Source organism: Phymastichus coffea, unplaced genomic scaffold (assembly GCF_024137745.1).
Source record: "Phymastichus coffea isolate CEN01 unplaced genomic scaffold, Cenicafe_Pcof_1.1 PCOF00063, whole genome shotgun sequence".
NCBI classification, from domain to species: domain Eukaryota; kingdom Metazoa; phylum Arthropoda; class Insecta; order Hymenoptera; family Eulophidae; genus Phymastichus; species Phymastichus coffea.
Genome location: NW_026706874.1, coordinates 86559 through 114451, shown reverse-complemented (window position 1 = coordinate 114451; position 27893 = coordinate 86559). Strand labels below are relative to the sequence as shown.

The 27893-nt window shown below is 47.0% G+C and overlaps 3 protein-coding genes across 16 annotated transcripts; 1 reads left to right on the top strand and 2 right to left on the bottom strand.

The window, feature by feature from the left end:
• Nucleotides 1-514: 514 nt before the first annotated feature.
• LOC131667139 (peroxisome biogenesis factor 10-like) lies at nucleotides 515-2603 on the bottom strand. 7 transcript variants are annotated; one of them, XM_058940371.1, is made up of 5 exons: nucleotides 2219-2603; nucleotides 2024-2113; nucleotides 1314-1489; nucleotides 985-1236; nucleotides 515-909 (listed from the first exon to the last, which is right to left on the bottom strand). In XM_058940371.1, the coding sequence occupies exons 1-5, from the start codon at nucleotides 2235-2237 to the stop codon at nucleotides 592-594; spliced, it is 855 nt and encodes a 284-aa protein (XP_058796354.1). In that variant the 5' UTR covers nucleotides 2238-2603; the 3' UTR covers nucleotides 515-591. The 7 variants fall into 7 exon arrangements, with proteins under 7 accessions (XP_058796354.1, XP_058796348.1, XP_058796352.1 ...); XM_058940365.1 differs by having other exon boundaries at nucleotides 2024-2452; nucleotides 2514-2602; XM_058940369.1 differs by having other exon boundaries at nucleotides 1314-1909; nucleotides 2024-2060; nucleotides 2514-2587.
• Nucleotides 2604-3062: 459 nt separating this feature from the next.
• On the top strand, nucleotides 3063-27716 carry LOC131667231 (uncharacterized). 6 transcript variants are annotated; one of them, XM_058940522.1, is made up of 10 exons: nucleotides 3063-3206; nucleotides 4510-4652; nucleotides 4730-5061; nucleotides 16768-17053; nucleotides 19997-20087; nucleotides 20243-20496; nucleotides 20855-21146; nucleotides 25039-25257; nucleotides 25327-25641; nucleotides 25705-27716. In XM_058940522.1, exons 4-10 carry the CDS (start codon nucleotides 16839-16841, stop codon nucleotides 27193-27195), a joined length of 2877 nt encoding a protein of 958 aa, XP_058796505.1. In that variant the 5' UTR covers nucleotides 3063-3206; nucleotides 4510-4652; nucleotides 4730-5061; nucleotides 16768-16838; the 3' UTR covers nucleotides 27196-27716. The 6 variants fall into 6 exon arrangements, with proteins under 6 accessions (XP_058796505.1, XP_058796510.1, XP_058796506.1 ...); XM_058940527.1 differs by lacking the exons at nucleotides 19997-20087; nucleotides 20243-20496; XM_058940523.1 differs by lacking the exons at nucleotides 4510-4652; nucleotides 4730-5061 and having other exon boundaries at nucleotides 3099-3206.
• On the bottom strand, nucleotides 3602-6703 carry LOC131667233 (SET and MYND domain-containing protein 4-like). 3 transcript variants are annotated; one of them, XM_058940529.1, is made up of 6 exons: nucleotides 6408-6703; nucleotides 5316-6324; nucleotides 4985-5247; nucleotides 4710-4907; nucleotides 4492-4638; nucleotides 3602-4401 (listed from the first exon to the last, which is right to left on the bottom strand). In XM_058940529.1, exons 2-6 carry the CDS (start codon nucleotides 6316-6318, stop codon nucleotides 4156-4158), a joined length of 1857 nt encoding a protein of 618 aa, XP_058796512.1. In that variant the 5' UTR covers nucleotides 6319-6324; nucleotides 6408-6703; the 3' UTR covers nucleotides 3602-4155. The 3 variants fall into 3 exon arrangements, with proteins under 3 accessions (XP_058796512.1, XP_058796513.1, XP_058796514.1); XM_058940530.1 differs by having other exon boundaries at nucleotides 3603-4401; nucleotides 5316-6403; nucleotides 6476-6703; XM_058940531.1 differs by having other exon boundaries at nucleotides 3603-4401; nucleotides 6476-6703.
• Nucleotides 27717-27893: the final 177 nt, after the last annotated feature.

Genomic DNA, 27893 nt, shown 5'->3' with positions numbered 1-27893 from the left:
TATATTATAGATTGAATTACAGTTAAGGATTAGTTGACGATGAGATACCTTTGAGAATTCTATGTCGAGCGTTAAGTGATTAACCAAGGAAAATCACTAGATTAATTACTGTTTATTATGGGTGAAAAGTTGATATACAATACGAAAAAAGCAATTAGCAAGCGAAGGTGCACGTAAGGTATACTGCGTAGCGCGCAAAATGTAATAAAAATTTCATATTTTTGTATGTACATAGTGTGCTATTGTTACGTTTTACGGTTAGTTTAGGTAAGAAGAGATTATTTATTATATTTTTGGAGACAGATTGTATTATGTAGTCAAATACAAATGTATCATTTGATAGACAGCATATAAACCTGCCTTTTTTGCGCAGGACTTAATTACTTTTTTGAATACTTTCTTTTGGAACAACTCAAAATTTACTTTTCAAATAATATTCACTGTATAAAAAATAAAAGGATCATGTAAATATGAATAATTAAATCGAAATTCAAGGAACCAGACATTTTAATCATTACAAATTCACCACCATACATTCTAATCATTATTGATGTATATAAACATTAAAAAGTCAATCAGCAAATTAATTATTTACAAATTCATCAGAGGTATAATTCTTGATGGAGCTGCACTTTCTCTGCAAAGTGGACATCGACCTCTAGCTCTCAGCCATTCCGCCAAACATGTCCAGCAGAACAAATGACCACATGGAGTGGTTGTGTCTGAAACTTTATTGAAACATAACTGGCATTGGTTACTGTAATTGCTTTCAAACTCTTTTTCGTCATAGATTGTTTCATCAGTAAAATTTCTACTTTGCCAAAGTCTGAATAAACATTGTGCAATTGTTGCAAATCCTAAAACTCTCAATCCATAACTAACTCTGCTGTGTGGTCTTGGTCCATATATCTGAAATTAATGTTTATATATTTGTCATATATTCTATTTTATGACAGACATAGTGTTTTACAGTTATATTGTTACCTTAACATAATCTACCCCAGTTATTCTTTTACTAATGCTGTAATATCTGCCATACATGTAAAATAATCCTCTATGTACCAAAATTAAAATAGGTAGTACATTACGTAACTTTACAAGCAATGTATTCAAAAACAATTTAGCTTGAGGTGTGAGCTCATTGCTAGGCTTATTAATTGTGATTTGTAATTTCTCTAAAATTTTTATCAGCATCTGCTCTCCAAAACATTCAAGAATAGCAGCAATAACTCTTGTCTAAAGTAAAGTAATCTCATTATTTGATACATTCAAAAGAATAATAGAAAACTTATCGAGATTGATTATTCACTCACCAATAATGAAGGTACTTTGTTAATCTTCAAATTTGCTTGAACAATTCCTGTATACTCTTCACCAAGAGTTTGATTACCAAAGCCTGAAGTAACAATAAAGTAAAGTATTTTTGCTGGTACATCAGATTTGAAAAACCGAGAAACATTTCTATAAAGATTGTATCGATGCAGCAAATCTGTAATGTTTTCATTCATTTGGGTAATGAAATCATTATCGCGTTGATGAGATCTTAAAATTTCTGCTTGAATAGCTATCCTTAATTTCCTTTTATTTTGATTTGCCATTTATTTTACGTATATTTTTTATTATCGTTTTATTTAACGCGATTCTTAACCTGAAAATTCCGTTTTCATTCAATTTTCAATTTTAAAAACATGCGGCGTCCTCGTGCACTTGTATGTACACAAAGTACTTTACTTTTGACGTCAATGCGGTTCTGCGTCGTCTACTGATGGTGCAACCTCGCCCCTTTACGCGGGGGTGTGCAGAATATATTGTATATGCACTATGGGGGTACAGTAGGCAAACCATGTACTGCGTGAAATGCCTCACTTCGTTCGTTTGGCAACATCACACAGTGTGTCTATTGCCCACTCTGCTCCCTCGGTAAATAATGTATTATTTATTATCGTGAATTTACGAAAACAAATGTCAAATAAACAAGGGATACGTGAATCATGATCGGAACATACTTTACTTCATACTTAACTTTTTTTTATTATAGATAGATGGCAGTAGATCGCCGACTGAAACAGTTGAAACTCAGATATGTCGCTTGTTGATCGAAATAAATCGAAAACTACATTCCGCATTATCCGCATGTATACAGTCACACAATTTATATATATATATACACATATATATGTCTGCATATATATATGTATATGCATATATATGTACATACATATAAAAAAAACAATCATATAATACAAATAATTTAAACAATCCGCTTAGGGCGACGGAGGAAGTTAATAGTGTAATTAATTTAATTCGCTTATCCTAAGCTGCCCTAAGCTCCCTAAGCGGCTCGAGAAGGAGACAACACCACACAGGTGGTGATATATAAGGAGCGACGGTCCTCACGGCAGCCAGTACGGAGGACGCCGTCGAGCTGGCAGTAGTTGCTGCAGCGTTTCGGCTAAGTCAACGCGTATGCATGATTTAAAAATTAAGCAACATAAACACACACACATACGTACATATATACTGCAACCGGTTTAAATCAGCTAGACTTGCTATCAGAAGCGGTTGCCGGAACACTGCAGCAACTGCTGCCAGCTCGACGGCGTCCTCCCTACTGGCTGCCGTGAGGACCGTCGCTCCTTATATATCACCGCCTGTGTGGTGTTGTCTCCTTCTCGAGCCGCTTAGGGAGCTTAGGGCAGCTTAGGAGAAGCGGATTAAATTAATTTCACTATAAACTCCCTCCTTCGCCCTAAGCGGATTGTTTAAATTATGTGTATTATATGATGATTGTTTTTTTGATATATATATATATATATATGTGTGTGTGTGTGTGTGTGTGTGTGTGTGTATACATATATATGTATATATATATAAATTGTGTGAGTGTATATGTGTATATACATATATATATATGTATATACATATAAAAAAACAATCATATAATACAAATAATTTAAACAATCCGCTTAGGGCGACGGAGGAAGTTAATAGTGTAATTAATATAATCCGCTTCTCCTAAGCTGCCCTAAGCTCCCTAAGCGGCTCGAGAAGTAGACAACACCACACCGGCGGAGATATATAAGGAGCGACGGTCCTCATGGCAGCCAGTAGGGAGGACGCCGTCGAGCTGGCAGCAGTTGCTGCAGTGTTCCGGCACCCGCTTCTGATAGCAAGTCTAGCTTGCTTAAGCTGGGTGCAGTATATATGTACGTATGTGTGTGTGTATGTTGTTTAATTTTTAAATCATGCATGCGCGTTGACTTAGCCGGACTTAGGGAGCTTAGGGCAGCTTAGGAGAAGCGGCTTAAATTAATTACAGTATTAACTTCCTCCGTCGCCCTAAGCGGATTGTTTAAATTATTTGTATTATATGATGATTGTTTTTTTATATGTATATACATATATATATATATGCATATACACATATACACTCACACAATTTAGATATATATATACGTACATATATACATGTATATGTATATATACATATAAATATATTTATACATGTATATATATGCATATACATATATGATATATGAAACTAGTACCAGAAAAGCGCGCAAAGTTCAAAGGAATAATTTTCTATTCGCAATTTTACTACAATTATCAATGAACAAATAATTCAAATAATATTTAATCAAATGAAAAGTAACGCAGGATATTTCTGCAAGTTTATTAAAAAAAGTGTAATATAAAAGACTTAAATAACCGAATACAAGAACAGTCAACGTCAACTTATCTTGAGAGGATACGAAGTATAGCCTAATCTATGAATTCGTAGAAACCATTATACTTAATAAGTTTTGAATTTTTATAAAACAATATAGAGTAAAATTATTATTTAGGTTATTGTTGAGAGTAAATGACTTCAATAATTAATGAAAAATAAATATTGAACAAGTATTGATGATAACTAAATTGCGTACTATAGTTTTCGTTATTTTTGCTCAATAATTAGTTTTCAACAATAATGAAGATCATTACTCTGTTACAATATAAAAAAAAGTGATTAACTGTAAAATGAAAAATATCGATGAAATTTGCTGAAATTTAAATTTTCTGTCATCCTCATAACAAGTAAATACTAGTTAATAAGCCTGAAGGCTATACAAATAAAAATGTATCTAAATGTAAATGAAAATATCACAAGTGGAATCATGATTTCAAATAAAGCTTTTGAAACGTTAATTGAAGGCAAATCATCAATTCACATATAACAACAGATGGCTGCTGGAGGCACAAGGCAGCTTGTTCAATGGCATTTGAAAGTTTTTTCACTGTTGCTTGATTATACTGGGCTTTTTGACAGTCTATTAATATAGGCCTCACAAGTTTGTCAAACTTATTGTATAAGTCTGATTCTAATTTATTATAATATTTCATGTAAAGTTTGGGATTGTCCTAAAACCAGAAAATTATTAGTACATTAAGTTAATACATAGTTAGTATTTTTCCAAATAAAATCCTTCTGTTAAAAAGTAAACCACTTACTTTTGGCATTTTCCATAGCTCTTGAATGGTAGGCCAGTCAAATTTACATGCCTCACAATCACATGAATAGCTTAGATCATGAAAAAGATAATTTTGTCTTCTGGACTTGTCAACTTTAAAAAATGGCTGTTGATATGCCATTAATAACTAAAAAAAAAACAGTTGAGTATCAGAACATGAAACTTAATATTTTTTTAAAAATATTTTATAAATCATACTGGAGTATTCTTTTTAATAGGTAACAAGGAGAAAATAATTGCTTTATAGTCTTCTGTAATACATTTCTTGACATTAGGATAACAGCTATAATTTACTAGAAAAGATAATGAATGAACACTAGCGCCTTTGCTGCAATGCAGACCAGTACAGTTTATGCAGCCATTAGAACATCTGCCAGTTGGATTTGAATCATGCAACTGAAATATTAAAAATATCATACACGAAAAAATTGTCACATTTTTTCTTAATGTAAATTTATAAGTCTTAAACTTACATCAGTAAAATGAAAGTTGGTTCTACTGCAAAGTTTAAGAAGAACAGCTCCAATGGACAAAACCTCTTCGTAATGTCGTAAGTCCACGATATTTATATAATTCATGTGTTCTCCAAAGAAATTTGTATATTTACATAAGATACTTAATATATAAAATACTTCATCAACATATTTTCTCAAAACTCTTTCAAAGGCTTTATCGCAAAAACTATAAAACCTTTTAAATTCATTACTAATACAAGCATTCTTTTGTAAAAGTTTATCTGAAAAAATAGGTTAAAAAATCATTATAAAAATATTTAATAATTACAAAAAAGGTACAGTTTCTTACCAGTATGATTATCTGCAGATTCTACAGCTTTTATAAATTTAAAAAGATTGCCTGACTTTATAACTTCTGTCATCAGAATTCGTAAACTCAGTTGTTGACTATAAGTAACAGTGCCTTTAATATCGATTAAATAGGAAATAACTGAGCACTCTGCAACATGATAATTCTTCCAAGCTACCTCTTTGCATTTTTTGGAACAAAACATGCACCAATGACAAAAATCACAAGGTATACTCGCCCATGTTTTAGTGAAACAATGTCCACAGTAAATGTGACCCTTATTGGTATTTAAGCACCCTATGTATGGCTTTTCCACAAAAATTATTTCTCCTGGCTTTATGTCTCTTGTGGCAATTAGATGCTTATCAAGCTTTTCATCAAACTGTAGGGCAACTGAATCAAATGAATTTTGTAATTCTTTTTTCTGTAGAACAAACATGTGCTCTTCTGTTTCTTTGTTTTTCACATTAGGGACTTGACACAAGTTTTGAAGAGCAATTTCTGCTTTCCTCATGTTTTCAAGAGTACTTTTTTCATTCTGGTTCCTTTGTAGGATCTCAGGTAACAAATATTTAACTTTATCATAAACTTTTTGACTTTCAGATGAACCTAATGCAGCTAAACATTCAACTTTACGACATAACAACTTGACTATTACAGCAATATCTGATTTGTTTATTTCTAATGCTCTATCTATATCTAAAATGCTTTCTTCGTGCTTTCCAATCCGGTGTAACAAAGCTGATCTGTTGCCATAAGCAAGTGCAAGGTCATCCGAATCAATTGGAGCAAAAGCAATGCTTCTTGAGTAGTATTCATGAACTTCTTCGTATTCGTTATCATAGTTACGCTTACCATACATTTCATTGCCTTTCTTTCTCAAAGATTGTGAAAATTCTGAGTCCTTTTTAATACAGTCTACATTATCTATGTTCGTATGATCGTAAATAAATTTGTAATAGATCAAACTTTTCGCAAATTCTTTTTCGTTGAAACTGCGCATTTTTGCCTACAAGTGTAATTCAGTAAAATGCAATCAAATTGATGATAATGCATTCACGACTATTACGATGTAATCGAACATGTCACTACCTCGACAAGAATGTTTATTAATTATTTTCTTTGTTCGGGGTGAAAAGAAAAATATCAAACTTGCTAACCTTCGTTTTGGAATCCACTGATACTCCACAGTATATAGACCGTGGCAGTGAATATAAACTTAGAAACTACCTATCAGTCCTGGTCGGTCTTATCGACGATAAACATTAAAATTAAAGTTTAAATGAAAAATTAAAAGATTAGCGGAAAAATATTACTCGATGAACTCGTGTTTGGTTTTTGTATCTTAATTTTTGTTTCGTTTCGTTTCGTTTCGTTTCGTTTTAATGGCTGTGGGTACCTAGGGACTCCGATGCGCCACAATTCAAATTTGAGAGAAAAATTTGAAATTTAAAAGAATTTTAAAGTTTTTATTGGTAAAAAGGGTAGGAGAAGAAGAGTAGGGAGGGTGTATGAAAATATTTTATAAAGTATATGTGTAGGTAGGGTATAGTAAAAGTTGATTTTAGTTGTCGGTAAAATAGGTATTTTGATTTTGTGGTATAGTAGTGTGGATGTAGAGTTAAGTTTGGTATATAAAATGATTTTAGGGAAGGTAGAGTTATATAAATAAGTTGCATTGTTTTAAAAAGTCTGTTATAAATTTGGATGTTATTTCATTTGGGTTTGTTAATATTTCCTCGATGGATGTTGGGGGTTGTTTTTTCTTCTTTTCATAGTATTTTTTTAATTTAATTTTTAATGTGTATCTTTGTAGGTGGTAATTGGGGCAGTCCCATACAATATGATTTGCGTCTTGTGAGGTATATCCGCATGGGCACGAAGGGGAATTGGTCATATTTTTCCTATGTAAGCTGGCAGCTAGATTATAATGATTAGATCGGATTCTTATAATTGTTGTTAAATGTCTTCTTGGATAGTTTATTTTGGAGAACCATGGTCTAGGATTTTCTTTTTGAAAGTAGTATTTAAAGTAATGGGAGCCTTTTTGTTGGCTTTGGTTTGTAATAAATTCATTATGTGATTTTTTATGGTTGTGATTTATTTGTTCTAGAAAGTCTGTATAGTGAAGCTGGGTGATTAGATTTGTTCCTTTTTGGATGGCTTCTTTTGCTAATAAATCTACTGTATCGTTGTAGGGGATATTAGTATGAGATGGTATCCAGATAAGTATTATTTGAATACTTAAAAGTTCACATTCATGTAGGAGGGATTTGATATCAAGAATTATATGTGATGTGTTTTTTGATTTAATGGGTGAGTAGTTGGAGATGGCTAATAAGACGCTGAGGGAGTCAGAGAAGATATATGTTTTATTTGGTTTTATTTTTTTAATTTCATGTATAGTTAGGAAGATTGCTAGTGCTTCGAGTGTAAAGATAGAAGCTGGAAGTGAGGTTTTATATTGAAGCTTTAAATTTGTTGTTGGGCTATAGATGGCAAGGCCAGAGAATGAAGAGGTTTTAATTTTAGAGGCATCAGTGAAAAAAGTTAGATTAGAATTTATTTCGGTATTAAATAATTTGTTGAATTCTTGCGGAGGGTTGTTTGAGGATTTTATATTTTTTCCAGAGATTGTATCAATGAGATTTTTTTTTATGGTAGCGTGATAGTTATAATCGAAGGGGATAGGGTGTGCATGGGTTGTAATTTTATTAGCTGTTAAATTTGTTATATTTCTCCATGTTTCTATTGGGATAAAAGTTTTTTGTATTTTAAATTTGTCTTTTTGTTTTAGATCGTGGTCTAAATTTTTTAGATTGATTAAGATTGGTGAGTTTTGAGATGATATTAGTTTTAGTATGAATTTATCAGCTAGATGTTGAAGTCTTTCTTTGATGTAGAAAATTTTGGATTCGGCATGTAGGACATTTATTGGTGTAGAAATTCTACATCCTAGTGATAGTCTTATTCCACTGTTTTGAATTTTTTGTATTTTCTTAAGAAGAGTTGAGTTATTTATGTGTGTTAGGTATAGGCTGTATTCTATGGTGCTTCTAATAATAGCTGAGTAAATTCTTAGTAATATTTGTGGGTGGCTGCCCCACCATGTTCCTCTAAGTACTTTAATTATGTTTAGTAGTTTTAAACTTTTTCCTATTATGTAGTTTGCGTGATCATTCCAATGAAGATTGTAGTCAATATATAGTCCTAAGTATTTGACTTTTTTTGATGGGTATATGGGAGTGTTATTTATTAGTAGAGAGTAATTTTTAATAGCAGAAAAGGGAGCTTTTGTGAAGATAATAAATATTGTTTTATCAGCTGAAAGAGTTAGTTTTAGTTGTTGAAAGAAGTTGATTATGAGTTCAAGAGTGTTTTCTAATATGTTTATTGATTGTTTAATATCTGGAACAGAAGTATATATAATAGTGTCATCTGCGTATTGGATTAATTTTACGTTGGGGGGTATGATTTGTGAGAGTTCATTTACATATAGATTATATAGCAGGGGGCTTAATACAGACCCTTGAGGAACTCCTATACTTTTGGAATGTGGTCCAAACAGATTATTGCCGATTTTGAAGAGAAGAGATCTATTGGTAATTAGATTGTAGATGAAGCATCTGGTTTTTTTGGGGATTTTTAATTTAAGTAAGATTTTGTCGAGTATATTAGGACAGACATTATCAAAAGCTGATTTTATGTCAATAAAAGTACAAAAGGTGTTTTGATTGTTGTTGTTTGCTAAATGAATATCAGTAATTAGGTGGGTTAATGCATGTTGACAAGATTTACTTTTTCTGAAGCCGTATTGAGATTCTGTTAAAAGATTATTTTTTTCAATGTAGTGATGTAATCTTGTGTTGATTAATCTTTCTGTTAATTTCAGTATGCATGAGGCTAATGATATTGGGCGAAATTTATTTTTGGATTTTTTAGGTATTAGCATTATTAAAAAGTTTTTCCAGGTATCATGAAAAATACCATTTTCAAAGTAATGATTTAGTGAAGATAGAAGTAACGTTTTAAAAGATAGTGGGGTGTTTTTTAACATTTTGTAGTCTATTTGGTCAAGGCCAGGTGTGGAGTCTTCTTTGGTTGCTTTCAAGGATAAATTTAGTTCGTCTATATTGAAAGGAGAGTCAAGATCTTTTTGTTCATTTGTGTGTTGTTCTATATGATTATATGTTGGTGGGTGAGAAGGGAATGTGTTTGGGGATGAGGAGAATTCTTTAATGAATTTTTTTGCATTATTTATTACTTCGGTGTCGTTGTTTGGATATTTTATGTTGTTATTGTTGTTGATGTTTTTGAATTTGTTTATAGTGTTCCATAGTTCTTTTATATTCGTGTCTATCGAGATCTTTTTTTCAGCAAATTCTTGGAATTTTCGTCTTTTGATGTCTCTAAGTTGATTTTTAGTACGTGTTTCTGTTTTTGTTAGTAGTTTGAGGTTTTCATACGTGGGGTTTTTAAGGAAGTTTTTGGTTTCTTTTCTTCTTTCATTTGTTAATTTTGAGCAGTTGTGGTCCCACCATGGAGCTTTGGGTGTTTGGGATTTAAATTTTTTTGTAATTGATGGTTCTTTATAATCTGATAAGTTGTTTATTGAATTGATGTTTGAGGTGTTATATTCTAGATTGATGTTGTAGTTGTTATTGGTATGTTTTTTATTTTTGTTGTTTTTGTATAGTTTTATTGTTGAAGTGATGAGGTTGGTTAGTAGATTGTATTTTTGTTCTTCATTATATTCTTTTATTGTTTCTGAGTTGTTTTCTATAAATTTGTCTATATAAGTTGAGTAATGACTCCAATTGATATTTTTGTAGTTTATTTTATGTGTAATGTTGGTGGGAGGTCTTTCGTGGGTTATGGAGATAGTGGTTTCTATTGGGAGGTGGTCACTATTCATGCGGTCTGGGTAAGTTTTCCACGTTGTAGAGTTGAGAATGTTGGTTGAGATTATTGTGATATCTATAGGAGATGAGAAGAATTGTTCTTCTTGATTATTGAAGTAAGTATGAGAGCCGTCATTGATTATGGATAAGTCTGAGTCGATAAGTGCATCGATGAGATTTTCTCCTGATTTACAAGTTTTGTTTGCACCCCAGGTAAAGTGGTGGGCATTTAAATCCCCGCCGATAAGGGTGTGTTTATAGTTAGAGGTTGAGCTTAAAAATTGTGACCAGGTATCTATTGTAGTTTGGGTAGATGGGATTCTATAAGTTGATATTATTAGTATAGAGTTTTCTTTATTTGTATTATTTATGGATAGGGGGATAGATACAGCGACGGTTTCTAGTGTTTTTTCGTTATAATAGATATTTGTTTCTTCTTGAAAAAGGAGGTTTGTTTTTATTAGAATTGCTACTCCTCCATGTTCTCCTGTTGTTCGGTCTTTTCTTATAATATGATAGTTAGGGATGTTGATATAGGATTTATCATTTAGCCAGGTTTCTGAGAGCAGGATAATGTCATAAGAGTTGATAATATTTTTTAGAAGATATAATTTATTACAAATACTTCGACAATTCCATTGAAGTATTTTAAGTTGGTGTACTTCTTGTTTAGTGTTTAGCATTGTTTGTTAAGATAATAAATATATATATTAATTGTGTTGATAGGATGTTGAAGTGTAATTTGTTGGGAGTTAGGAGAGTAAATTGTTGGTTTTTATTTTTAGTAATTATTTTAATTTTGTAATTGTGATTCTGTATCTGTTTGATTATATGTAGTTTCGATGTTTTCATTTAATAAATTATGAAAATTTTGGTCTGAATTTAGATATTGTATTATAAAATCGTGTGAAATAGCATATTGATTTTTAAATAGATAGGTGTCTTCGTACATGGAAATTTGTGATGTAGTTGAGGGTTCGAGTGGGGGAGTTGGGGAGATTGGATGATCATTGAATGCTGTAAAATTTGGGTTTAAGTTGTAGTTGCCGTTAGGGGAAATGAGGAGTTCGTTGTGTTTTTTTCTAAGGTCATCCTGTGTGTTTTTGTTTTGTAGGATGTTAGAGTAAGTTTTTTTCGGAGAATGTAATATCGTTTTTTTCGGAGTTAGATTATTTTTTTTTGTGTTTGTATTTTGTACATAGAGTTCTTGGGGGGTTGGAGCTTCGTTCATTTCAGGGTGGTCTGAGAATCTGAATCTTTTGGAATTGTTATTGTATTGATTATGTATTAATTTTGCCTCTTTTATTGAAATGTTTCTTTTGGTTGCAGTGGTTAGGATGTCTTGTTCTATTTTTTTGACTTTGCAGTTTTTATCTGTTGGTAGGTGATTTTCTTCACAATTTAAACATTTTTTTGTCACGTCGTTTATTTTGGGGCACTCTTGATAATTGTGTGTTGTTTCTCCGCAGTATATGCATTTTTGTTGTTTTGAATTACATGACGATTTGACATGGCCATGTCTGTAGCATTTGGTGCATAGTTTGACTGTTGGTATGTATTGTTCAGTTCTGTATCTGACTCTATAGAGAAAGGCATGTTGGGTAGTTATTTGTCCTTTGTAGGTAACTAGGATAGTAGTAGTTGGTAGGTATTTTACTGTGTCATTTTCAGTCACTTTTCTATTGAATCTTCTCACATTGATTATCGGTAAAGTAGATATTGGTGATACTAACTCTAGGTTGTTGATGATTTCTTGTTCTGTGATATTTGTTGGGATTTGTTTAATTACACATTTTTTGTAAATAAATGAGCTTGGTATAAAGGCGATTAGGTTGTTTTTTTTGAAGTATTCGAGTTTGAGAATTGAGTTGGCAACTTTGCGGTTGTGTGTAATTATCGCTATTTTATTTCTACCTGTTCTGATGTATTCGTCGATTGAGCCATTAGGGAATAGCGGGGTGATATGTTTAGCAATTTGAATTGGGGTTATGATTGTTTGATTTAGGTTAATTTTGTTATCGAGTTCAGCGGGTTGTACAATTATTTTGTATGGGGGAGGTATGTCGTATGGATATTCTTCAATTTTGGGGAATTCTATTCTTTGTGATTGTGGGGGCTGAATTTCTCCTAGTTTAGATTGTTGTGATCCTTGATTAAATTGTAAATTAGTTTCAGTATTATGGTTTCTTTTGGGGAGTTTTTCAGGCAGTGTTATATTATTTTCATTTAGGAGTCTTTTGTTTCTAGTTTGCTCTGGTTGAGGTAACATTTCAACATCTGTTAGGTAGCTGTTATTTAATTGGTTTTTTTCGTCGTTTATACTCATCTCGGGGACGGGTGCTGGGGGGGCCAGAGCTGGCCGCCCCACGAGATGAGTTATTGAGGTTAGGTTCTTATCCAAAAAAAAATTAATTAAGAAAAATAAAAAGTAGAAAAAGAAGGGGATGATGATAGATAGATAAAGTGTTGAAGGATAGTTAGAGGATAGTTATTGGATTGATCTTACCAATAAAAACCAGCTTTGATTATTATAATTATATTAAAAATGTAAGAAGGTGGAATCGCATGTGCGTCCGAGGCGCCCCCAGGTCACTTTCTAATTTTTGTTTCGATGCAAATCTGAGCTTTGCCGTGCCATCACCAGATGTCTCTTTTTAATGGCCCTCGTTATGGCGGAATTGATGCATTTTCCAACACTGTATTTCGGTTTTCATATTGAACTTTGATTGGAAGATTCTCGTTGGTAAAGTCAACAAATACTGACGTTTATATTTTTACTTTTGAGAATCTTTACCCATACATTTTAATTCACGTTGGTGTGTACAAAATAAAATATTTATAGGTACAATGCAACAAATTAAATAGTTTATAGGTATAGGCACATGCTCATGCTGTGATTGTGATATATTAATGCAGTGTTACTTGTAATGAGAATTAATGTGATTTTTTCATATTTTGAAATATCATTTATGTAATAGAAAAATAAAATTATAGGGCACAAAATAGAGGCTTGTGGGACCGTTGCTAATATCTGTTGTTGGCTTGAATAACTACTATTTAGCGATAGTTTAAATGTTCTATCATTCAAAACATTTATGCTACAATAATTTTTGTAATGTAAATTGACAGGTCAGTTATAAGATATAGCTTATAATCTCTTATGCGGCACAGTGTTGTTTCAACGTATAAAATAAACATGGCTATTTTGGTTTGAAACATTGTACATATGTAGTCTGTTTGGTGACATTATCACCTAATTTTCGCATTTTGCTTTCCAGGTCTTTGTTGGAATATTCGTACTGGTCATGTTGGTTCTGACCACCCAGCGGGGCCTCTATAGGATTATGCTCGGTTGCCCTTCTGGCTACGGGTCTTTTGTTGCGCTCCGTTACCCATCACATTATATTCCGTCGTGAAAACATTATTGATTGACACGGTTACTTGTTCACATACAACTTGATTGAGCTTCTTGGAACGCAGGTCGACAAGAGGTCGACTGCGGGTAGGGTCCCCGCCACATCGAGAGATTACGCTCTAAGCTAAAATATCGACAAATAATTGTTGTTGATATAGAAAACTCTTAATAATTATCAGTATAGCAAGAAATGCAGATTGAAAGTAGAAGCTAACGAAAGTTGAATATTGAAAAGCGGTCTATTACATTTAAAATAAGGACAAATAAAGTCACCCGAAGCCAATTAAGGCGCGCATATTTCTATCTCGATGATAATATAATATACATTAATGAAAGAAATCGCCCGTAATTTGTAGATATACAATGCACTTATATTTAAAATTTATACGTTTAAAACCCGTGGGAAAAGAAAGCCATGCACTTTTCATGCTATTTAAATTATAAACAACTAAAAATATCCATGAACAATTAGGAAAGCTTATGGGAACTAAATTTGTTCGGTTATTATGACGCTTATGCCAATTTACAAAAACTTAGCCGCGTGTATCGTAGTTCGTGATTCTACTTTTCCACGCTTGTAAAAATAATAATTATCTATATTTTAACGAAAATTATGTCCGTTGAAACGATCTTATCGAAAGGGATAATAATTGTGGATGAAACATTTGACAAAATAGTTACAGTATTGGACCCCTTGGAAAACGATGGGTCGACGATAAGATTCTCAGCGGGCAGCGGGGGAATTGGACCGACCGAATACAGTCGTTTGCTTATTCAGTGCATGCGATGCTAAGGAGATCGCGCGCAAACGTTGCTTAGAGCATTTATCGCGCGAGAGTGCTGCTGAATGAAATGTTCCAACATTTGAATATTCCCGATTGATTCCTGGAAGCTTTGCTATCGCCAAAGTATTTAGGCTCGCCTTTTGTTTTCCTTTTATGAACGAACCTGTGCAATAGGTGGCAATCGTGTACCTGAGTACCGAGTTGTGCTCATTGTGATCCAGTCAGTTGGATCGAGCCAACGGAACACTGGGCGAAAGAAAAGCAAAAAAAAATAGGGACGACCGACAGATGAACGCACGACGCGGAGTCGACGAACTGGGACACGATGGAATTAGTCGACTCCTGCAGTGTAGTGACCCAGGCGAGCTCAGTCGGATAACTGTATTCCCGCGAGCGCGTGTATCAATTTTCCACTGATCGCGCGGCAGCGCACTTGGCGCACGCCCCCGTCGGTCGGCGACAGCAGCAGCAGCAGCGCCGAAGCGCGATCTTGAATGCTCGTCCGCGCGGCTCGGCTGAGAAACGCCATAAACCCCGTTCCCGGGACTTGGCAATTGGCCTTTCGCGCCTCGGGCGGCAAACCGGTTGCCCGCGGCCCGTGCCAGAAGCTGAGCGGCGGTCGCGGGTCAGGCCCGCGAGAGCGAATATATAGGCCGGCGTCGTCTCCGCGCTTTTACTTTCGCGCGCCGTCCCCGCGCCGATGATCGCGCCGGTCTCGCCAGCTAACGTCGTCGACGACGCGCCTCCCCCTTTCGTCTACCTTGCGACGCCTTCTGGTTTCCGGCGCTCGCTTCTACGTGGTCGTCGGTCCACGCGACCGACGGATTTCCGCTCTCGACGAGGAGGCAGATCACGGGACCGACGGCCGATTTCCAGCGTCGCGTTCGGTTTTCGAGTTCGAGTGTCGTCGAGCGTGCCGCCAGCGGTCCGCGCGGAGGAAAAACCGGCGGTCCCGTACGGATCGCGTGGCGCGGACCTAACGCGCGCTCCGGATGAGCGAATAGGGGGTAGCTCGGGGCCGCGGCGGCGCGTAAGGCGGCGAGCAGCGCTCGCGCGCGCAGTCCGCGCCGAGAACTCGCGGGCGACGCTCGCAGTGCCGGGACGAGTGCGCTCGTGCAGTTAGTCGTGCTCTCGAGAGCGAGAGAGAGAGAGAGAGAGAGAGAGAGAGAGAGAGAGAGAGAGAGAGAGAGAGAGAGAGCGCGCGCCGGAGAGGAAAAAAGGAAAAACCTCGCGGCGGGGTGGTGGTGCGAGCGGGAAAGTGGGCCAGTAGCCAGCGAGCCATTGTCACGGCGCGGCAAGACTCTCGCGAGGCCGAGGATGAGCGGACGACGCGAGGCGTCAGCGAACGTTCGCCAGCGCCTTCGCGCCACACGCGAGCGAAAAGAAAGCCGCGCGCGCCCGCGCGACGCTCCAATTGGAATGGGCGAGCGAGCGCGAGCTTCCGCACGGAGCGCCACGTAGAATGCAGGTAATTGCACAATAATAAATCAGTCCGCGGCGAGAGAGAAGAGAGTTAGCGGGGCCCGCTAATTATCGCGCCGCGCGGCCGGATCGTTTCCGCTCGGCCGAGCGCCCGACATCTCGCGCTCGCGCTCCACGTGCGTTCCGCTCGCCCGCGGCGGCCGGCCGTTATCGCGCTTCCTGCGCGCGGCTCGATCGCGGGCCGTTCGGACTCGACGGACGCGGCGCCGAGATCGGAGACCGTCTCGCTCGTCTACGAGGAGATCGTCTTTCCGCGAGATTCCGCGCGAGTTTCGCATCGGTAAGAGTATACGGGCACGCGCACGGGTCGCTCGTCGCGATAGGCGCAGTCGCGTGTATCGCGGAGCTCGGTGTCGTTTTCGCGCTGCACTCGTCGCGCGGTCGTTGCGCGAAACGGCCGTGCGCGCGCCAGTGAAAGCACGGCGTCAGCAATTTCGACAATCTCCACGACCACCGATCTTAACGAGCGCACAGCGGACGTTCGGCTCGGGGCCATACCAGCCGGACGAACATTTGCGCACGACAGAGGCAAACGAGGAGAATTTCAAACGGTAATCCCGAAAAAGCGAGCGCGCGGAGGCGAAAAGCCGACTCCCAAGCGCGAACCGTTAATTTTTCCCAGGCTCTCTTCAGCAGGACGGCGGCGCGCGCGTTGGCCCGTCGCGCGAAATTCGATTTGCTCTCGCTCCGCGGCTCTTGCAACTGTAGCGCAGCTCTCGGCGCGCGACACGTACGCCCGAGCGGCGTGTTTCGCACCCCAAATTCAACTGCGAAATTCCGCGGAAGCCAGTGCGACCGAACAGCGTTTCTTCGAAAAGAGAGAGAGAGAAAGCGAAGGGGGGTCGCCTGAAACGCAGCATTGATTTCAGACGAGCCGGGCAAGCCGAAGCAGCACCAGTAGCAGCAGCAGCAGCAGCAGCAGCAGTGCTCGCAGCGAAAGATGGGCAACGCGCGAGCGCAACCACAGCAGCAGGGAGGAGCAGGTAGCGGCGGCAGGTCGCCGTGCCTGCTCTACTTTATCAGACGCTCGTGGAGAGCGGCTTTTCTGGTCGGCGGCGAGAAAGGCGGCGACGATACCGACGACTGCGCTACCGACCTGTCGAGCGCCTCCAGGTGCAGCGGTTGCGCTTACCATCGGCAGCTCGACCTCGACAGGTACGTCGCGTCCGGAGTGCCGCTGACGCAAGGCGAAGTCACCGCGGACGCGCAGTTAATTGATCGGCGCTCTCCAGTTCGATGCACTCGCGCGCTCTAGCGACCGGTGCCTCTCGGGCGAACGTCGAGCAACGGCGCGCGACCTCGAGCGCGTTCGGCGCTGCACGCCGACAAGGGCAAGGTCCGTCGGAATAACCCCGAAGCAACGGTATATCGCGCAAGTGCCATTGCCCTTCCGCGTTTCCTCGGCGATCGCGCGTCGAAGCGCACGAAGGGATGACGAGCCCGCGGTGCCGGTCTACGCCGGAAGGCATCGCGCATTCACTCGAGGGGGACGAGGCGGCCGCCCCTCGCCGCGGGAGACGCATAGTCGAGTGCGCTCGATCTCGGCTGACGCATCGCATTACGCGCGAGCGGCGGAGAAAGAGAGAGAGAGAGAGAGAGAGAGAGAGAGAGAGAGAGAGAGAGAGAGGCAGCAGGTGTCGAGCCGCGAGAATACCGTACGCGAGCCTCAGTCGCGCGGCCGGCGCGCCAGCGGTGCAACCTGCCAACGCTCCGTCCGTGCTGTCGCTCGTTTCGGCTGGTGGCTGTCGACGGGATGGGCAACGGCTGACCTCACCCCTTCGTCTCTCTATCTCTCTCTCTCTCTCTGTCTCTGTCTCTCTGTCTGCTCGACTTGGCGGGAGAGTTCCGCGCGCCACGAAAAATCGCCCAGGTATGCGACACTCATTGAACTCCTCACCGCGAAATATCGATCGCGACTCGTGCGGGCTCTCGGAACCCAGCACAGCCGGTGCGTAGCGCGCGTCCGCCCGATTAAGGGAGGTCGACAAACCCGATCGCGCGCGAAAGCGAAGCGCGACGTCGCGCTAATGACAGGCGCGCGCATCGACGAGGCGCAGCAGAGAAAGAGCGCCCCGCATTGTTCCCGCGGACGCCGATTTCACTCGTGTGCCGGCTCCCACACGTCCGCGGATCGCTGCGCTAATCGGCGCTCGATTGCGAAGAAACGTATCGATAACGCGCGTGCTTGCCAGCCCCCCCCCCTCCCGCGCAGTTCCTTGTTCCTGCCCCCTTGCTGCGTGCGATGAGTTTCACCGCGGGCTCGCGCTTCCCGTGCTCATGAAATCGCGTGGGACTCGTCATATTCTTGAGAACGTTCGCGAGGTCGCGCGCCCCGCGTCGTCGCGCTTCGACGTCTTTTTTGCCTTTGTTTGGCATTAATAAACCGGAGCGCGAAAGTAGCGCCGCGCGGAAAACCGAATCGGATTTCACTGGCCGATCTCCAATTAGAACGAGAGGAAAAACGCCGCAGTCCGCGAGCGCGCTTTCCAACCGCGAGTTTCACTCGCGACGCCCGTTCGCGCGCGCCTCGGATCGTTATTGCTCGTATCGAATCTGTTTATCGCGGGCGGATCGATGTGGGAGCGCGAGGCCGTGCCGAGTCAGTCGTCTCTGCGATCGCGCAGCGCCCGCGATTCGCGGGCGGACCAGACGACAGTCGAAACTTTTTCGCACACGCCGATCGCTCGAGTCGGGCAAGCTCTCGTCGAAGTGGACGCCCGAGCGACGAACGTTTCTCGAAGAGCAGCGCGTCCGAGAGCCGCGTCCGACGCGCGGCCGAGGCCTGCCGGAATCGCCGGATACGCAAGTACGTGGTAGGGAAAAGAAGAGCCGGTCGATCGCACCGAAGAGAAATTGCATGGAAACGGCGCGTCGAATGAGACACGCGACGCGCAACGACGAGGCTTCGCTTTGCTTGTTTTCCACGAGTCACCGTGAACGAGCGCGAGAAATCTGCGTCGGTTGTCGGCTCCCGGTTCGCCGCGTAGCCAGGAGAGGCGCGAGGCCGCCTCGTCGCGGTCCCCGGGGACGGTCTTCGGATCGGCGCCGGGCAGCCGCGGCTTCCAGCGAATCGAAGCGTTATCGCTCGGCGCCCATTAACGCGAACGCGCAGCGCCACGGCAAGGTGCTTCCCACGTTCGGTTGCTCCTTTGGAAGCCTCGCGCGCTCGCGCCGTGAGAAGCGACGACGGCGACGACGACGACGACGACGCGCGCGTTCCCTGCGACAATTATGTCGCGTCACGCCGGTGCAGCGTAATCGAGCGCTCGTCTCCGCGAGCAGATGTACATATGCGCACTCGTTCGGACGAGCGGGAGAGACGTCGCTTCCGCGAGCGACCGATGCGCGTGTAACTGTAAGCGTCTCCCTCTTTTCTCGCTTCGCATCCGTGTCTCTCTCTCTCTCTCTCTCACTCTTCGTCTTACAGTTCTCGCGACTCGGCCGCAAAACAAACAGCGCGAAAAAGGGAAGCAGCGGCGGCAGCGGCGGCTAACGGTTCTTTAGGGTAGCTTTTTCCCTACCGGACAGACCGCATTTTTCGCCGCTTACCTCGCCGCTCGCACGCACGCGGCACTCGTCGAACGTCTCGATTTCGCGCGCGATGCAACGTAGAGAGAGAGAGAGAGAGAGAGAAATAGAGAGAGGAGGAAAAGTAAACGCGCCGCGCGCTCAACGAGCCGCGGAAAAAATGGACGAAAGCAAGTCGGACACGCAGCCTCGACCTCAAAGCGCTCTCTCTTCCTCTCCCCGATCGGCCTCCGCTACGTCGCAGATTAGCGCGGATCGACAACTCGTCAGGGAATCGAGGTCGCGAATAACGCCCACCTCCGGCCGCGCGCCCCTCGGGGAGTCCGTCGAAGCGAGGGCCGTCCGAGCGGCTGCTGTCGCTTGCCTCGCGGTCGAGATCCGCGGGGCGCGGGTGGGCGCGTCGCGAGCACGTGGCCGCGGCGAGCAAGCTGCAGCGCGCGCCGAGGCATTGACCTCCGCGACGCTGCTCCCGCGGCAGCGCGGGAGCCGACGATGACGGGCGCGCGAACGCCCGTCAGCCAGTGCTCGTACCGCTACTGACGAGGCTCGCCCGCCGATCGCACTTTGCAGCAGCGGCGAGTCGGACGTCATGGCACCCAACGCCGAGCAGGACCTGCTGGTCAGCGGCATGCCGCGAGCAGGAGCTCTGCACCCGGCCAAGGTGAGGCGCGTCGTTCGCTCGCTCGGCGCTCGAGCGAAAGTGCCGATTCTCCCTCCGGAGATCGTTCGGCGCGATCGGCCGAGCGCCGAGCCTCCGCGGCCACCACGGGCCTCGATAAATCCCCGGGCTCCGTGTGTTTCCCGGATCGAGCGCAGGAGCGACTGCGGCCGCCCACCTACAACGCCGAGGACTACGCGATGGCCTTGCGTCGCTGGGGCCGCCGAGCGCTCAGCGGCAGCCAGCAGCAGCCGGACAACGGCCAGGGCACGCTGCCGTCCACGTGCGCCAGCTCCAGCTCGTCCGGCTACGCCTCGGGCAACAACGCCGGCGAGATGACGCTCAGGCAGTTCACCTCCGTCAGCGAGCTGCTCAACAAGCTGCGCGCCGATCTGCGACTCGCCTTCCCCAGGTGCGCTCTCGTTTCGCTCGTCTTCGTTTGCTTTTTCTTCCGCGTGACTGCCTTTTTGCGCGCGCGCGCGCCAAACTCGTTAAACTTTCTTCGGCCGGCCGGCAACGGGCTGAGCGGAGGATTCTTCTTTTACTGCTCGTCGAAGCCTACTTTCCGACGACGAATCTTTCGCTGCATAAATTTAGCTTGTCCGCGGCGCGTTTGCATTCCCGATAAGAAGTGAAAGAAGCTCCGGCCGAGCGATGTTTTATGCATGTGCTCGGGCGGCGAAAATAAATAAATAATGGTCGGCCTCTCGGCGGAGAAACGGCAGGGCCAAGCTCCCGAGCTCCTACAAGTTTGTCGCGTGCCCACGCAGCTTTGTGCAGGAGTTCGCCACGGCGCCAGCGGAGGGCGTCTCGCTGCTGCTGGAGACGCTGCGGGGCGTGCAGCTGTCGCAGAGCCAGCCGGCGGGAGCGAGCCAGGGCCCGAGGCGGCCGCGGGCGCGCAGGGCCGCGCTGGACGAGCTGGGCTGCGTGGAGTGCCTGGCCGCCTGCGCCGAGCGCTGCCCCGACGCCGCCCGCATCCTCGCCCAGGCGCCGCCCGGCCTGCTCGCCCTGGCCGTCTGCCTCACCAGCAGCCTCAACCGCTCGCGCGTGCTCGCCCTGCAGGTGAGTGTACCACTCGACCGGACCGCGCGACGCCCGCCTCCGCCCCCCCCCCTCTCGTCGCCCGCCGCGCCGCGCGCGATCGCGACACCGGCCCCGCCGAGAGGCGGCAATTTCAGCGCCGCCGCAGCGCCAGTCACGCTCGTGCGTCCCTCTCGGCTGGCCGCGCCGCCACCGATCGCGCTAGCATGAGGCTGTCGCTGCTGCTGACGCTCGCGAGCGCGGCCTCGCTGCTCCTCGGCGCCGCGTCGGACGGAGGCGCCAGCCCGGAGGCGCCGGCGGCCGTCCAGCTGGAGGAGCGCTGCGGCCTGTTCCTGAGCAACAAGATGCTGCAGACCAGCAACCGGACCGAGTTCGACGAGTTCCCGTGGCTGGCGCAGCTGGTCTACAGCACGCGTGAGTGTCGCACGGTCCGAGGTAGCGCGCAGCGCCAGGTCTGACGGTCCACCGTGTTCTTTTGCCACGCCCACAGCCCGCGGCCGGAGGGGCGGCTGCGGGGGCGCGCTGCTGTCCAGGCGCTACGTGCTCACGGCCGCGCACTGCGTGGCCGGGCTGGGCGGCAACTGGAGCCTCGAGCTCGTGCGCCTCGGCGAGTTCGACACCCGCACGCAGCCGGACTGCTTCGCGACGGCCGACCCCGACGACACCTTCTGCCTGCCCGCGGCCAGCGACCACGCCGTCGAGCTGGCCGTGCCGCACGAGCGCTACCAGCCCGCCGCCGGCCGGGCCCACGACGTCGCCCTGCTCAGGCTCGCGCGGCCCGTGCCCGAGTTCTCCGACTTCCTGCGCCCGATCTGCCTGCCCGCGCGCGAGCCCCTGGCCCAGCTGTTCCGCGTCGGTGGCTGGGGCCGGCTGGCCGGCCGGCCGGGCAGCGCCGAGAAGCTGTGGGCGCCGCTGGCCCGCGTCGACGCCGCGCGCTGCGCCGAGCTGTACGCCGCGCAGGGCGTCCGGCTGGCGCGCGACCAGGTCTGCGCGGGCAACGCCAGCGTCGGGAGCGTCGTCGAGCAGCGGCCCTGCGTCGCCGACTCCGGCGGCCCGCTCATGGGCGTGCAGGTGGCGCCCGACGGCAGCCACCGCATCGCCGTCTTCGGGCTGCTCGCCACGGACGCCAGGTTCTGCGACAGGCCCGACTTGCCCGGGATCTTCGTCGACGTGCTTGGCTACAGGAGCTGGATCCTCGAGCACGTCCGCGAGTAATTGTACGCGACTGCTGCGAGTCATGTACGATCGGATATTTCCTCACTAGAAATACACGATTTCACGATTACTCAGCTCGTTTACCTTGTCCCCAAGGCTAGCCGATCTGACGCGACGCTGTACGATTCCGGATATCGCTCGCGTCGGCGGATGATCAATTCTAAAGTGAAAACGAGCGTCGCGATCATCGAAGCCTAGCCGTCGTGCGTGCCCGTCTGATAAAAATCTTTGTCGTTGTTTCCATCAAAGTACTCGAGAGACTTGATATTAAGTAGCTCAATCGCGCTTGGCTGTTAAACTGTGACACGCGAAAATATATATTTACGAGGTTCAGGATCGAGCGACGATAACGTCGTGACGACAGTCTACTCGTCTCATCATTCGGAGAAACCGTTGATCACGAAACGTGAACAATTATCGCACTCGTGGTTGACATTATAACTGACAACCTTTAATTGCAAATCCATGACAACGTTAGAAAAGATTTTTGTCGGTCTTTACATTCGAAGAGTAACAAGAAATTTTAATGCGCGCAGACGCGAACGACGAGAGTAAGCTGTAGAAATAATTGCAGTTATCAGTGAAGCTGACGTACAATTAGCCCGTATGGATTGCTACGTCTGCACCGAATTGACTAACAATCAGAGGAAAATACGAGAAGCGGGGTAAGTTGTCCCAGCGGGAAGATCGCAATGATTCTTTTCGCGAGCAGAAATTTCCTCGAGTTGACGCTGTGGAATCTCCTCTGCTTCACCGAGTTGAAGTACCTGTGGTAGATAGACACACCATGTCCCCCGAGGCCGCCGTCGTCGCTCACTGATTCGGCGGTCCAGCTTCGGCGAACCTCAAGAGCAGCTCGTCGAAGGCTTTCACGAAGGGAGAGTTCTTGGCGAGAATGAAAAAAGTCCAATAGGGCTGCAATAGTGGATCCTTTACGTAGCTCAAGATCCAGCTTTACTCGTTCAGCGAGAGGCTCCTGTTATTCACCTTCTCCTCCGAGCTGTCGTTCCGATTTTCGCCATCGATTGCTCGAACACCTAATTGAATGCAGCGTTGCCGCAAGTGCGGGGAAGTTCTTATTAGCTCCGATTACCCCAGCGACCTTGACGACTCCCAAGTCGATCAATTCCCAAATTATCTCGAAGCTCTGAGAAGACTCCTGTCGGACGTAGGTCTCGAGCTGTTCGAGAATCAGCATCGCGAGCAGGACGGATGCCATGGTCCAGCTGACGAAAGCGATTCTCTGGTGAATTTTTACAGAACTGTAGATCAGCAGCACAGTCATGTTGTACGATGTTCAGATCTTGCTCTCGAACCTCAGCAGCTAAATGTAAACGAGGATCACGTTCAGGAAAAACGAACACTCGAAGCTTCGCGTATATTCGTACTGCCTGATCAGTAATGTAGCTCGAGAGCAAGGTGCTGAAATCGCGCCTCGTTGGCATAAAATCAAGATAGATCGAGAGTTTCGTGTTCCGCCTCTTACCTGGATTCGCAGTGAAGCTCAGTGGCGAATCCATTCACCGCGATCGCCGGGCGCGCGTTCAAGCGCTGAGTCGCAGTCTTTACCACGTGAACTTGCAAATTCAATCTGCCGTTTTATTCCACCGTTGAATATTCCGCGCGACCTGAATATTACGGGCTCTGGTAAAAAGTCTCGAGAGCGCCGCACGAGTCGCTCAAATATTGACCGCGCGCTCTCGAGGCGTCACTCGAGCGCTGGGAAAACACGATTTTAGAGCACTCGACGCGACGAGCTGTCACTCGAGGCTCTCGACGATCCATCGGCGTGATTCCGCCTGCACTGCCGCGCGACGAGTTCGAGGCTGAAAACAGCCAAGGACGAGAGTTGGACAGTCACGACAACGGTGAACATCTTGAAGACGAATCGTTTGTTTCGGCGCTTGATCGCGCGCAGCTCGTCCAGCCGCGGTTGGCTCCGAGAACACGCGTTGAACGCGATGCCGCGCCAGTGCTCAAACAGCCCCGATTCGACGTACTTCATGAACACAGCCGCTAAGATCTCGCGCTCGCCGAGCAGGACGCAGGCGAACGAAGCTCCCGGGTTGAGGCGGCGTAGAAACTGCTCCGACGCGAAGGCTGTCTCGAGCTCGCGGCGACGCGATTCGTCGCGCAGCGCGTCCAGCGTCGCCCTTAATCGAGCGCAGTGCTCCTCGGTCGACGCGGCGCCGCCGAGCTCGAAGTCATCGGCCGGAGCGCCGAGCGCCGTGGCCTGTCGGTAGTCGTGCACCAGCTCCAGCCACGTCTTGGCCGAGAACACGAGAGAGAGCAGGAGCGCCGCGGCGAACACGATCCTCTCGAAGGTCCGCGTCGGCTGTACTTGGAGCCGCGCGCCGATCAGCAAACTGGCCACGTTGCAGACGCTCCAGAGCCGCTTGTCGAACTTGAGCAGGTGCAGCGCGTAGGAGACGAAGGCGAGCAGGCCGACGAGCGTGATCAGCGAGACGACGAGCTTGCGGTTCTGTCCGTCCTCCGACCGATCCATCTCGAGGTCGACTGACCGCACGGGTGCGCCGAGCGAGCCCTCGAGCGTGCCTTAATTATTCAGCGGGCGCGCGATCGATGGGCGGACCGGCGCGTGCACCTCCTCCACGCGAGGCCGCGTACCGGCCGAGCCTCCGCGGACGAGGGTGTCGTCCTTGTGCCGGGAAGTTGACGAGTGCATGCTTCCTTGCAGCTGCTGACGAAGGTGTGTCAAGCGCAGGCTGGCCACGCGGCGGTCAGCGAGGCGGTGTCGACGCTCCGGCTGAGGTACGGCGAGGGCGGCAGGTTCAGGTTCTTGGCCGGGGCGCTGCTGGCCGCCAAGGCGGCGCTGGCCCTGCGGATCGCCGGCGTGTCGTTCCTGAACGCCTTCCTGTCCACGGCCCCGACGACGCAGACCAAGCTCTACATACAGGTGAGTGCCGTCGTCGATCGCGGCCCGCGGTTGCTGGCTGGCTGGCTGACGCTGGCGCGTCCATTGCAGGCGGAGGCTTGCGAGGCGGGCCTAGAACCGCGAGCCCTGCAGGAGTGGCTCAAGTACGTGGACGACGAGGAGCCGGCGAGCGAGCTGCTGCGGGAGGAGGTGCGCAGGTGGTCGAGGCACTGCGTCGACGTGGAGGCCCTGCAAAGTCGAGCCCGCCGCGCCGAGGAGACCTGCCGGTTGCTCGGCAAGAAGGTCGCCGCGCTGCAGCAGCAGCTGCACAAGCTCCAGCTCGAGCGGCTCAATGAGTACAACAGCCGCCGGCAGCAGCAGGCGGCCGCCTGCTCGGTCGATCGCTCCGGGGGCCGGAGTCGCGCGGTGAGCCTGCGCCAGCACCCCGAACTCTGCGCGTCGAAACTGATCGTCCATCTCTAACGGCAGAACGAGAAGAAGGTGTTGTCGAGCGCGGAGGACGAGGGGATCAGCTTCTCCGAGAGGTCGAGCAGTCCGGAGGAGCGGGCCGGCCAGGCGCGACGAGGCAGCCCCGGCGACAACGAGCACAGCCTCGACAACGACCGGGAGACGACGATCGACGACGTGATCGAGGAGCTGCGGACAATCGTGAAGGACGCCGAGGAGGAGCTGCACGACTGGGATCAGCTGCAGCAGGGCCAAGCGCCGCCGAGGGCCAAGCGCTCCCAGTTCGGCAAGGGCGCGGCCGCGGGCTCCTCGGCACCCGCCGGCCAGAGACCCAGCCAGGCCAGGGAGTGCCTGCGCAGCTCGGAAGAAAGCGCGCGCCTGGACCGACACTCGAAGAGCGCCGGCAGCCTGAGGATCGCGGTGCCGGGGCCGCAGCCGGACGAGCAGCGCGAGTCGGCTATCGTGCCGGCCATCATCCACCCGCAGCCGCCGAGACGAGCGCCGCCCTGCCTCCTCGCCGGCAACCCGCTGTTCCTACAGCAGGAGCTGGCCAACCGCTGCGCGCCCGACGACTCGGAACAGGACGAGGACCTGCTGCTCCTACTCGACGACGACGATGACGACGGCAGCGACTCGCTGCTCAGCGCCTCCAGGCTCAACTACCACCAGCAGCAGGCCGTACAGCCAAGAGCTGCGCAGCGGCAAGCCGAGGCGGCCCCCTTCGGACGCAGAAGCGGCGACTTCCAGCTCGCGAGCCTGGCGGACTTCGAGATCTCGGAGACGATCCTCGACGAGCGCGTCTGCCGGCAGCCCGATGGCAACAGCCACTCACTCGGCTCCCGGCAGTACTCCAGGTGCGGCAACACCGTGCAGCGACGCACCGAGCGCCGCAAGTACCTGCGCCGCTGCCAGAGCCAGGACCACATCGAGCAGCAGGCCGTCAAGCCTGGCGGCGGCGGCAGCGTGGTGGAGCACATCCGCAAGTTCGAGAGCATGAACAGCTTCGACGAGCGACGCAGCCTGCCGAGCATCGAGGACTCGCGGCTGCACCGCTCCGAATCCTTCCACCAGACCAGGCTCCGCGTCGACGGCTCGACGCCCAGGCGCGCCGGCAGCGACGCCACCAGCCGAAGTCTGGACAGGATCGACGAGGGCCTCGACGCCGCGCTGCTCGGCCGACACCGCGGCCAAGCCTGCCGAAGACTCTCCGGCGACGAGCGGAGCTCCGGCCAGCAGCCCGGGGACGAGCCGCAGCGCAAGTACACCTCCTTCCTGGAGAGCAGGCCCGGCCGACAGCAGCAGCAGCGCGACCATTCGGGGATCTTCGCCGGCGGCCGGTCGCACGACGTGCTCGGCATCGGCAGGAGCCGCTTCAACGCCGGCAAGTACTCCGGCAGCAGTCCGCACACGGCGCGCCAGCAGTACGCCGCGCCGAGAAGCCGACACGGACACGCCTCACCGCCCAGACACGCCAGGGCCAAGGTTACCGACATGCCGTCCGGCCTCTACTGATGGCCATCTGCCCTCTCTATGACCCGATTGTTGCCTAGCGTCTTCCCCAGAGCAGCGCCTCACTATTACGGCATTGTGTAGCCAGATTATCTTTTGAATCTTACTTTTCTACTTGCAAGAATCGATCTACCGTTATATTATATATATATATATGTATATGATTAAGAGTTGACAATTTCTTACGCTAAGAATTATTGAGTACTTTTTTTTTATATATCAACAAATTGTCTATTTTCACGTATCTGATTCAACGTAATTTTTGGTTTCGTTGCTCGATTCTACTCCAACAGTCGCTAATCTTCAGAGTAACTTAATAATTTTTAAAAAATATTTATCATATTTTTTCTTGCCCGCACTTGGACAATTTATACTGCGTCGAGGTAGAAAAACGTATAATAATCTTGTTATATATAATAATTAGCCATTTCACAAAAGAATTGAATTGAGGAAAGGAACGATAGAATATGTACATTATAAGTCCATGGAATTTAAGAAAATATATACCAAATTTGAGCAAATAAACGAACAGATATAAACTCTACTTGTCCCTTCCTTTTGCTCAGCTAAACGTAGACCCTATTCTCGCTCAACAGTCAGACTCATTGGTATGCGTTACGGTCTGCTGCCTCGTACACGCACATGGTGCAGAAGGGTCAGCGACTTGAGACCAAACGGAAACTTCATTATGTATCTTGCTC

Excerpts from the sequence above, each read along its gene's own strand:
- LOC131667139 (XM_058940365.1), bottom strand. The coding sequence starts at position 2,237 with ATGATTGTTTTTTTTATATGTATGTACATATATATGCATATACATATA. Across the intron at positions 1,490-2,023 it reads TCTATCTATAATAAAAAAAA|ATTTGCTGCATCGATACAAT; the intron begins GTTAAGTATGAA and ends AAAACATTACAG. Across the intron at positions 1,237-1,313 it reads ACAAAGTACCTTCATTATTG|ACAAGAGTTATTGCTGCTAT; the intron begins GTGAGTGAATAA and ends ACTTTACTTTAG.
- LOC131667233 (XM_058940529.1), bottom strand. The coding sequence starts at position 6,318 with ATGCGCAGTTTCAACGAAAAAGAATTTGCGAAAAGTTTGATCTATTAC. Across the intron at positions 5,248-5,315 it reads ATCTGCAGATAATCATACTG|ATAAACTTTTACAAAAGAAT; the intron begins GTAAGAAACTGT and ends CTATTTTTTCAG. Across the intron at positions 4,402-4,491 it reads AGCTATGGAAAATGCCAAAA|GACAATCCCAAACTTTACAT; the intron begins GTAAGTGGTTTA and ends TTCTGGTTTTAG.
- LOC131667231 (XM_058940522.1), top strand. The coding sequence starts at position 16,839 with ATGGGCAACGCGCGAGCGCAACCACAGCAGCAGGGAGGAGCAGGTAGC. Across the intron at positions 17,054-19,996 it reads CGGCAGCTCGACCTCGACAG|CAGCGGCGAGTCGGACGTCA; the intron begins GTACGTCGCGTC and ends CGCACTTTGCAG. Across the intron at positions 20,497-20,854 it reads CTGCGACTCGCCTTCCCCAG|CTTTGTGCAGGAGTTCGCCA; the intron begins GTGCGCTCTCGT and ends GTGCCCACGCAG.